Below are 12,081 nucleotides of genomic sequence, written 5' to 3'. Positions count from 1 at the left end.
AAGGTACAGTTGGCCTTCCTGACTGCATCCCCACACTGCCGGCCCATGTTCATCTTGGCATCAATGATGACTCCAAGATCCTTTTCTGCCTCTGTACTGGCAAGAAAGGAGTTCCCCAGCCAACAAGAAGGGAGTTCCCCATGCACTAATACTAAATTGTTGGTATAAATATTAAGGAACCTTATAATTAGCTACCTAGCAGTGAGATGGATGCTATGGGCAGGAATATGTAGTTAGTTGTGAAACTACTAATATTTGTGTCTAACATTCAATGGTGGCCAAAAAAATGCAAAAGGATTTTTTTCAGGCACAGAATTGGGCCTTGAATAAAGATAGGCTACTTTAAAAAGCCTGGGATAATATTAGAATTACTCCAACTTTAAATTTCAGTATCGAATGCTGATAAACGCCGTAATTGTTTGAACAATCTCGGTCTTCCAAAAATGCATCTGTACTGGCACTAGTAATTCCTCAATTTGACTGCTATTGTAGAAAAGAGGAAACAGCTGTGATATAAATTTCTGAAACTACAAAATTGTGTTGCATGTATGTGCATCTTTGACATGTGTATTTTAAACATACACCATATGTTTATGAGAGTGCATTTTCCAATACAGAATCTTTATGTGAACTTCATGAGAACCCTGCCCAAATGTTAAAAATTCACAACAGGAATGGCACAAAGTTTTCAGAACAACATCTCCTTTCCTTCTGCAAAGATTCTTCCAAACCCCATAGGAGTCTATAAACTTCCACAAGCCATGCTATGGGGATCTGACACTTTTCAGATTAAGGCAGCTGAAGGCACTGTATCTCTGGAGTGATCTTTTTGTCAAGAGCAAGAGAATGAATTGTGAAAGTGCAACAATTGGGGTTGGAATAATGTAAAAAAGACACAGCAACTACTGATCCAAAGTAAGACATGTAACATTTAAGCAACTAAGGAGGGAAATGATAAAGGGCTGTAACGATTGTGCAGAACAAAAACATCAGTCTAGAAAGATCAGAAAATTGATGAGAAGAGGAGCTGAACACTAGAGAATTGAAGTGAAATGCAACATAAAATGATGCAAAAGTGGAAAATAAGAGAATAGGAAATTATAGTAAAAATAACTGGTGACAAACTATATCAGCTTATATACAAGCAATGAAATATTTTATTGATCAAAACTTGATTATTTAGTGTTTGCCATAATGTCAACAGTATGTTAGGCACTTTACAAACATTAGGGAGGCAGAGTCATCACTCTAAAGAACTTCTTATAATGAGATCCAAAACATCATCAAAATAGCAAAGATCCAAGTGGTATAAAAACTGCAATGGAACAATAAACTCAGTGGATTTGTATCACTTTCAAATGCTTGGCAGTGGAAGATAGAGAGACACCAATTTCAGAGATGTATGCTCCTGGACAGAGTCTAGATTTGAATATGTTCAGACAAAGGGACAGACAACCCAAAAGAATCTATACATTTCTTAAATGGTACTCATTCAATATCAGGTTAAAATGTAAAAGACTATTGTCATAAAGGTTGCTTGCCCATTATTTTCCTCCCTTTTACAAGGTTTACATGTAAGAGAGTATGAAACAAAACTGTCAACAGGCATTAAAATAAAATACTTAGAATGAGGGAGGTTACTGGATACACAACAATAGCTTGCATCTTCATTGGCTCAATTAAATGCTTCTTGCTTATTTAATAAAGCTCAGTACATCCCTATTAACTGTCATGTTTCCATATTTTATTTTCTTATATTCTATATGAAGCCTCATGCAATGAACAAGAAACTTGGATCATAGCAGACTCTTGGAACAGATCAAGCCTTCGAGGTAAATGAAGAGGGATCATCAGATGGGACAATGCAGTGATGATAAAAAGGGGGAAAGACAGGGGTTTGGAATGTTATGAAGTTAAAGAAACAAGGAAATGAAAGGGATAAAACTGGAATGATAGGTAACCTTCTGTAAGTGGTGTGAAAGCATAACAGTAGGGGAGTGGAATAATCAGATATGGGAACGACCTGACAATGGAATGCTTTCAAACTGAAGCACCTCAAAAGTGAAATGATCTTAGAGCAGAATAATCACATTTGCCTCTGGGAATAAAATTTAAAGGTTAAAAAAAAGTTAAAAAAAATAAAAAGTTTGATGATTATGCAGATGGAACTGCAAAGAGAAAAGATCCCGTCTGGGCAGGAGTGGGAAAGGTAAAAGGGGGGTGAGAGGAGATGATGGCAGAATATAAATAGAAAGGATGAATCAAGCATGCTGAGGTGAATCTCCTCCTATCTTAGGGCAGAACTGGAGGAGGTGGAAAGCTGGCTGTAGTATGGTATGTTAATCTGTCCAATTTATCTCAGCCTTAATCCCTACTCTCTTCCCTTCCAAGTCTTAAAAAGAACTAGTGATGTACTGGGCTGGTTATAAGAACACACTTCTCAGAAATCTTTTACTTTTGTTTTCCACACTACTACTTTAAAATCAATAACCAAATCTGGAAAAGACTTCTGACAATAAACCATCCAAGTCTAAGAATCTGGATTTATTGTTAAAGAGCTAGATTTTTTTCATAAATGAATTCATGCCTTTCCCAGGACATGAATGAGGGGAAAAGTGAAGACATTTCTCAAAACCTCAAATGGTAGGATTCTTAGCGTCCCCACTTCCCTTGTCAGCCCCCCTCCCCTGCCCTCTTCACTTAGCCAGCAACAGTCAGAATTAGAGGAAAGACCAAACTGCCCATTATCCTCCATTTAAGAACTGCATTTTTTTTCAGTTTTTCATAGATGCAAGATGACCAATTTGTTTTTTTAGACAAATATGAGCAATTTGAATTTTTCTTCCCTAAATCTACACAATTAAGTGGAATTCCATTTTACTTGATACATTAGACAACATCTGTACACATGGTCAACAGATGCACTCAGTTTCCTGGCATTAAATCAGAGTGACCCATGACAGCATATTAATACTTCAAGTCACAGAAGTGTGGCCAATTCACTTGAAATGCTCAGGAGCTACAACCAAGGTCCTGGATTTGATTTTCATTTTTATTCTACTGCTTTTTACTAGGGACTATTGAACGTATAGTACCTTCAGCTATTGTACAGGCAAAGGAGCATGAAAATGGTTCAACAGAGACCTTTTTTATTATGAAGCTGTGTAAACTGGCACAGAAGAAACTTTCATACCCTTCCAAATTTGACCAGGACATTGGTGATGATTCAAGTGATACAGTATCAAATTCAAGAGAGATGGAAGATCCTGAATGCTCTGACAGTGATGTATAAAACACTAGCCTCCAAGAGTAAGTTGCATCAACACTAATACTGAGGTCAGGATATAGATATGAAAAAATGCAGTATTAATAATTCTCATGATTTCACTATGACTCTCTTAATATGCAGTGCTTCTCTTGAAATCTTTAAATTCCTGAAGTCGTATTTTCCCATAAGAATCTTACCCTCCATTAAGAACAAAACTAAATTGGTTCTAGTCCTCTTAGGTGTGGGAAAAAAAGCATGAAAACATGACCCAACTATACCCTGAAAGTTCAAAATTCAGACGAAAAATCCAGAGGACCTAATTGAGAAAACAACACCAACAAAAAACCCCACAGTTTAAAGCCAATTTCATGCACCAAGCCAGTCTTGTGACTCAGTGCATGATTTCTGAATTCTCACAGGTGACAGTATTGAATATGTAGATCATTAAGTAATTTGAAAAAAATAACTACATTCTGCATTAAATACATAACATTCTTTTGTTGTCTGGTTTGAGTTACTTGATTCTAAATGACCCTTGTTATTCTATTTTATGATGAATAACACTTTAGAGACTCTACCTTCTAACAAAAAATACTATTAGAGGGGAAAAATGCCAATAATGTTATATTTGCACAGAAATCTGCATAGCCTGCATTTCGTGTTGTACTCTAGAACACATTTTACTTCACTAGTATGAAAACATTGCTGCAGTGACTAGACATACAACTTCCTCACAGTTCACAATGCACCTGAGGCAAAAAGTAGTCACAGTTCCTGAATACTACTGCATGTCCTGTCCAGTTTTGTTACTTGCCTCAGAGAAAATAAAAATCTTATATACAATAAGCTCCCTGAAATCCATCTGGTTTTAACTGCAGTCATTCTGGTTTTTGCTGTTGTTGATGTTTTGCTTGAGTTTTTTTGGTGGGTTTTTTTATTTTTTTGGTACTTTTGCAGTTATATTTAAGAACTTCACTTACACTACTGAAAGTCAGGGATAACTACTGAAAGTCAGGGAAGGAAAGGAGAGTACACTCCTTATGATCTCCCCTTCACCTGCATAAATCCCAGTGAAGCAGTGGGATCTTATATGGGTCACAGATTGAAATCCTTGCCTGAAGTCGGTAGGAATTTTGCCTTGATTTGTCTTACATTTCAGACACTTGATGGCAGACATTTTGTAATCTACAATCAATTCAGACAGTCAGATGGCAGAAAAAATGTAAAGTTATATCAATGGATTGGCTTTTTCACAACATTCTCTTAGAAATGGTAAGGGAGTACCAAATTTATATGAAATTTTTTATACACAATATAGTTTCTAATGTTAGCTTCTGTTAAAAGTCTAGTTACCCCTCACCATTTCTTCTACTCATATCCTTTGTCCTTCAATTAATTTAATAAAACATATTATATACACACACATATCATGCTTTTACTACCAGGAGAGGTATTATATGCATACATACAAGGTTTGTATATCTATTACAGATAGCAAATATCACAAAAATATACTGTACACCAGTGGTACTCTACCAGTGGTACTCTACCTTTTTCCCTGGTGGGCTGGATGGGTAGTGGGCTGGCTGTCCAGGGGCCGGATCCCACTGGTGGCCCTAATCCAGAACTTGGCTGCTGCAGTGAGCACCATCTGGCCACACAGAGGGGACCAGGAGGCAGCCCAACCACAACCTGGCCCTGGAGGGGAGAGGGGTGTGGCTTGGTCCAGTGGGGTGAGGGGAAGAGGTGTGGCCTGGCCCCAACCCAGCCCTGTAAGAGAAGGGGGAGAGGGGATGTAGCCCTGCCCTGATCCAGATGCAGGGAGGGGGCATGGCCTGGGTGCAATTGGCAGTGTGGGACTCGGGGTTTGGGAATTTGGCATGGGGAGGATGATCGCATTAATGGCCACTACTCCCCCTGCCACACTGAAAGTGCAGTATTAATGAGTATTGTCTACATTACGTTTGAACAAGTTCTCTAGGTAATTGTAAATCTTGTTGGGTTTTTTTAGTCCCAAGGTTATGCACTTCTACATGGTATAGTGTAGAGCAGGGGAGCTCAATAGGGCTGTGCGAAGCTTTGGTCTCTGATTTGATTTGGCAGAGATTTGGCCCAATTCAATGGCCAAATCTCTGAATTCAAATTGAATCAGAGGACCCTTTAATCTCTCCGAATTGAACTGGAACCCTCTGAATTAATTCAAGAGATTTGGCGATTCAGACATAAGAGACAGCTTTAAATGTTTTTTCTACATACCTCTAGGTAGCAGGGGCTCATGAATGCTGCAATGCTGGGGTGCATGGAGTGTTCCAGAGGAGCACGGGGGGCTCCCCAGTGTGCTTGGCAGCAGACCCGGAAGTGGACTAGGAGTGGTGCCTCCTGAGTCGAGGGGCGGGTGGGCATCCAGGGTCTCCCCATGGCCAAAGTACTTCTGATCCACTTCTGGGTTCACCGCTGAGCATGTGGAGGGTCCCCTGCACTCTTGTGGGATGGTCCATGTGCCCCAGCATCACAGCGATGACGAGCCGTGCCTGCTACCTCAAGGTATGTAGAAAAAATTTTTAAAGCTGTGTCTATGTTTATACTGCTGTCAGTGCTCTGGTATCAGCAACCTGATGAGCTCCCCTGATTTTCAAGGCTTCTAGTAGTTTGTTTCAGGGCTGCTACTGAAAACCCTGAAAACAATGAGAAGTAGTCTGTTTCACAGCTGCCGTTAGATGTATAGGAAAGGAAGGGAGATAGCAGCCCTAAAACTGATGAGTTCCCACGAATTTCAAGGCTTCTAATAGCAGTCCTTTGACAGCTGCTTCCCTTTACCATTTCTAGGCAGCTAACTAGAGTACAATTCTATTACATAGTAGATAGTGGGCTTACAGGATGCTATGCACTTAAGTAATTCTATGCAGATAACCAATATTTGTTTAATGTAAGCAACTGGAAAAAGTGTGAGATTGGCATTGTGTTAAACAGTTGAGCAAATTATACCATTATCTGGGATACACATAAGTGGAGTGCACTATATACATACATCTTACAGCTGTGTAAGAAACTGTAGAGCAATCTGATAGATGTAAATACTGATAGAACATCCCTGACCACATCATCTACTCTCTGCTCATTGACCCACATCCACTAGGACTTATTCCAAAATTTAAAAACTGCTGAGCAAGACCAAAGAGATGCCATTTAAAAAAAAATATACTGCCACAGAAATATTTCTTCTTTGCTCCCAACTTCTCAGTTACCCTAACCCAACACTCAGGATGAACAATATATAGCACTGCATCAGTGACATTTTTCCCCCTCTTTAAAACTCATGACTTTAAGAACTGTTGTTTCCTGGCATCCCTGTATATCTAAAACACATTTATCATGGATCTAAAATAAGAGTGATCAGGTAAGACGGGTGGAACTCTACACTGAAAAAAAGGGGAAGAAACAATCCTCTGTATTCTGATTTAAAATGAAAAAGTAATTGTTTTTAGCTCTAGAGGAATTTTGAATGTTAGAGTAGCACACACATGCTAAGTATTTCATAACATACAAAATATTTATGTCAAGGAGGTACTGTTCATCCTCCAGCTGGAAAACTGGTTTGAAATCAGGGACAAAAATTGGATGCAATAGTGTCAAACTTTACTGAGCAGCTCTCATGAAATTTGGGCTCCAGATGAGACCATGGGAGTAGCATCATTTTTTACTGTATCAGTGGTCATGATGCAAAACATTTTAGTAGGAGCTCACTGTAAATGACTAAATAACCTTATCCTGTGTTTGCTAATGTTCCTCATCTATTCTCTATGTTTCGACAGCATAAGGAATCTTGCAAAACTCTGATCTTACATCATCTCATTATCTAAAATGCAATCAGAAAGGTTTTAAGCATGACCACTCCAAACAACTTCTTTCTTTACAGCTAGTGGATCTCAAAAATCTGTAGGGAAAGGTTCTGATCCAAAGATTTGAATAATGTCTCCACTCTCTAATACAGTATACATAAGTAATTACAAACTACAAAAAAAGCATTTGTCTGCCAATGCATGCATACTCAAAGCATGCAAATATTGGCTGATGAACGTGCACTTGGCACTGCTTCCTGGTGTTTGTAACATGGTTAAATTTGAGCTATTAAAACAATTTAATATGAATCTACCAACATAGTGATTTCCAGTATAGGCTCTTTACTGGATAGAACTACAGATTACATCATGTAAGTATACTTATATTTACAAATAACTGGATGGTCCTGGCAGTAAAATATCCATTTGAGTGATTTCTGGTATCCCTTCCTTCAATTAAAATACTAGACAGTTGTATTAAATAAATTGTGTATGAAATACGAGTTGTTGAATATAAGTATCTTCACCTCCCCTTTCATTTCATTTCAGTCTTTCTTTTCTCTCCATTCCATTTTTTTTCTCCTGTGTCCTGATTTTCTCAACTATTGCCTTCTGCCCCATTAGCAGAAAGGGGCAGGAATTGGGAAGTGGGGGATGAGATACAGTGGCTGGAAGGGAGTGGGCAATCAGGAGTGAGCTCTCCTTTTCCTCGAGTCCTCTGCCTTCATGGTGGGCTGGAGGAACTAAGGGTGTTAATTGACACCCCTGTCACAAGTCTATGTCTGTTAAACTCTTCCTCAGCTTTTCAAAAATCTTCTTGAGCTCATGTTTCCCTTTTGTACATGTTACTCCTTATACTGGCAGATAATTTCAGAAGCAACTTGTGTGCAAGAGACAGGCTAAGCAAGATCACCCCCCAAAATTATCTGGTAGGAGCTCTCTAACCTTAAACTAATACCAGTGAAATATCTAGTATGGAAGAGGGGTGGATGGGTCCATACAACTTCTGACCGGGTGCATCGATACGTTCATATTAATGCACGTGAATAAACTCCGGAGTTTATTGCTCCTGGACAGGCATCTTCACGTGTGCCCAGGATTGTAGCACTCAGCTGGGATGTAGCAGCCCCAGCTGGCAGGGGGTGCAGAGGGTCTGCCTGCCAGCCTTGGGCTGCTACCCCAGCTCAACATGCTGTGGAGGGGCCGGCTGGGGCACCCTTGTACCACAGCCGGCTGGGGCAGCGTTTAAATGTGCACTGCTGAGGAGTTCTTTATTCCGCAGCAGGATAGTACTTTTATTTACATGTACTATGCTGCTGTGGAGTAAATTAGCTTACTCCAGCCTAATAGGGGCATATGTGTAGGCAGAAGATGTTTACTGTGCAGTTAATTGGTTTTTCATCCAGTAAACATCTTGTATAAACATGCCAGCTAGTGTTAAGTTAGGCCAGGTACAGCTATTACAATTTTACTGGTATAAGTGATTGGAAATGGGACAGTACCCATACCAGAACAGAAGTTTGGAACACATAGACTGGTTTAAGTATGGCAGAACCATGTCTAAGATTTGCCACTACTTCCTTCCTCCAAAGGCAAACGTGTGTTCTGTTGGCTACTGATCTAAACTACGCACTTACAGAAAACTGCGTAACTTAGATCTATTCCGCCTTGGGCTTTTTGAATGTCTGTACTTAGCCTTAGTGATCTTGCAACCTGCTGATCAAATCAATTTCTATGTATGTCTGTAGTCACCCGCATATCCAAATCAATGGCTGGTAGTGAAGTTTCAAAGGAGTCATTCTAATAAGTCCTGAGGTCAACAATTTTCTGGCAAATACACCAGAATTCAGAAGCTGAGTTTCCTATCTCCATGCAAATAAATGAATACAGTTTAAGTAATTTGTGTTTGTTACCATATTTCAGAACATTTCTTTTTTTCCCCCCCCGCTTTTAACAGGTATAAAAATTGCTATACTACCCAATTTTTTTAGCCCTAAACATATCTATACAACACAGTCATAATCATACAACAAGTAGACATAAATACCTATACATAACGTATGTGATTGTACGTGCATGCTGTACACAGCATACGTAAACATATCTGCCGAATGGTGACAAAACAACTCTAATAGCAATTGTCATTCTTTTCTGTAAAATAGCTGTTTTTAACACACATGATGTAACTCTTGTTTGCTCTTTAAAGTTTTATTGTCTTGGCATTTTATACAGGAAGAGAGCATTAGCATACTCAGGAGAACTGCTAAAAGTAAAAGGCCTCAAGCTACCCACTGAATGGTTGATAGCATAAAGCATGGGATATAAAAACTTTTGTCTGATTGCTCACTTTACTTGTTTTAGAGTAGTGTTACTCTCAAGAGCATATATTCATGTTCTTTCTACTTCAAGTTTTATTACTTCTTTTGTATTATTTAATACATCTAAAGACACTTCCAAAAGACAAATTTTTCCATTTTGAAAAAGTAATGGTTTGGAACCAGATAAAACACATTAATGTTCACAGTGTGTATGTTTTTTTTCCCCCTCAATGGCAATGAAAGAATTGTGCAATAAAACAATTAGATATGTCCTGATAAACATTTCTATATCGTATAAATATATTAACCTGATAAACAAAATAATAAAAAAAGAAAAAGGAAAAAAAACAAAACCCGTCAATACCTTTTGCCTGTAAAAGGTCAAATAAAAATTTTCCAGTAACATCCAAGAAGAAAAACAGAGAGCTTACACTCAATTATTACGGCTAAACAATACTATGCTGGTAACTAAAATGAACATGAAAAATGTGAAGAGAAAATGTAAGGATAAAAAGACAAAGAGGTTGGTTATTTTAAATACAGAGAACATTGAAAACTTAATTACACATATAGATTAAAGAAACCTCATCCTATGGTAAACTTAAATTTGAGTCTACTTCAATATCATATTCATAATTATTAAATAAATAACCTGGGAAACAATACCTCCAAGGTACATAGTTTACTATTTAGTAAACAAGAAGCTGCCACATTTGACACCACTGATTAAGGCCAGGCATTTCTTAAGCTTCAGACACATTTCTGAAATCCACAATACATCAATTTTTAATACTTCCACTCTCTCAGCTCCATTAAAAAGATGGTAGGGGAAAGATTTTAGAGTAATTAATGATATAGTTAGCTGCTAAATATTAATAGGAATCGTAGTCTTGCATAAAATATAACATATAAAACTTGCCAATACAGACGCACCAGTAATTAAAGTTGAATATGTAATTACACTGATTTATAAGACAGGCAAAAAGTTACACTTTACTAGCTTCTATGTAAACTGTGGGTAACAGTTAAACTTTGTATTTTACGGTTTATATAAATGGGCAATATCTCCACTACAGTTCATAAATGGTTTAGAGACTTGTAGTTAAAATTACAACTAATTCCAACACGACCTGACTGTACCTTACAGACCAAGCAATGACAATGTCCACACACACATGCACATGTATCCTTCCCACAGGATCCAGTGTTATACACTTGCTAGTGAGGCAAAGGTAGTACTAAAAAACATTTACATGATGGGGCTTAAAGAATGGTCACTATATAATAAATAAGCCTAAGATGAAACAATGAGTTTCAGCATCCATTTTACTGTTTACTTTAAACAGAGTTTCATGTTGTACTTACCATGTTTCAACACACCTTTCAGTAATGTGGAGTTTCACAAAAATACATGCTTTTTTTCTAAAAACCATGCTAACTGCACTTACATGTGAGGCTGTGGAGAGCAGCCCGGACTGCTATTTCCATTACTGTCAATGTGATCCAGTGAACCATTGAGATCTTCATGGACTGCCTGAAGTAAGCCACTGGATGCGTTATTTATCAGTCCTGGGTTACTAAGCAATGGTAAACTACTCTCTGCCAGTGCAGCCTAGCAAAAAAAGTAAAGTATAAAATCCTTAGTCCATATAACTATTAAATAGGTTTCATACATACATACACACACACATCATTTTTATTTGGTTCAAATAAGAAGTGGAAATTTTCATACCATTCACAATTATTGTCATAAGTTGGTTATAACAGTCACTGTATTACTAGTTTACTCGTTGTGTTAAATGCGTTGAACTAGTAAATATATCATGACATGCACGGTACATTCGGTCCTTGTACTTATAACTTTGAATATATAACTTAACCCAAGTCCTTCTGTACAAGACATGGTTCCTTTATAACATAGTCAGCTGCTATATTTTAAAAAATGACCAGAACTTAACTCAAAATAAAAAAGTCCTGACATTTGCCTCTTATGCATAAAAATTATATATTATAATTAAACTTTAAAGTTTTTGCCATGAGCACCATGTTCCCCAACACTATGATGTGAAATCATTTATGACAGCCTGGATAAATATTAATGCATACCCACATGCATTTGCAAAAGCTTCTATCAATCTAACATTTGCAGCAAAACTGAGTGTTCCAGATTTTGCCACAGGGTGTCCTTCTTGCTTCTTCACATCAAAAGTAGCATGAATTAGAACTAGTACTTCTTGCCGTGCTAGGTAATACAACTCACTTGGATGATAAGCCCAACTATCAAGAATGACCACAATGTCCATATAAACATAAACGTGGATAGCTATACTCCATAATGTAACAGTCAATAATAAAGTACATCACACACAAGAACATGCTGCAGACACACAAAAGGAATAGGTTAGCATTTTTACCTGCAAGCTTGCATTAAGAGCTGCTCCATAGCCTAAGCTGGTGGGTATGTTTTTCACTAACGTTGGGCTTCTGAAAATAAATGATTTGTTTAAAGTTTAAAAAGAAAGTCAGGGATGCTGGGTGGCTCAGTGGGCTTAATATTGCACTTATATATTTGGCTTTTCAGCTCAGAAGACAAATGAAATGAGGTTGGGGGTTTCAGTCTATAAGGCTACAATGATTTATCTATATCATAGAACCA

At 37.9% G+C, this 12,081-nt stretch overlaps 1 protein-coding gene across 1 annotated transcript in view; it reads right to left on the bottom strand.

Annotated features, from left to right (window-relative positions):
* FOXP2 (forkhead box P2) overlaps positions 1-12,081 on the bottom strand; it is a 638,779-nt gene that overhangs the window by 17,700 nt on the left and 608,998 nt on the right. The window contains exons 17-18 of the mRNA XM_019543407.1: positions 11,840-11,909; positions 10,874-11,037 (exon numbers count right to left, since the gene is read on the bottom strand). Of these exons, the coding sequence (XP_019398952.1) occupies positions 10,874-11,037; positions 11,840-11,909 (234 nt within the window). The remainder of the gene's footprint in view (positions 1-10,873; positions 11,038-11,839; positions 11,910-12,081) is intronic.

The sequence above is a fragment of the Crocodylus porosus genome, unplaced genomic scaffold (assembly GCF_001723895.1).
Source record: "Crocodylus porosus isolate Cpor-Errol unplaced genomic scaffold, CroPor_comp1, whole genome shotgun sequence".
Classification (NCBI taxonomy): domain Eukaryota; kingdom Metazoa; phylum Chordata; order Crocodylia; family Crocodylidae; genus Crocodylus; species Crocodylus porosus.
The sequence above is the reverse complement of the archived record's forward strand: the minus strand, read 5'-3'. Positions and strand labels throughout refer to the sequence as shown.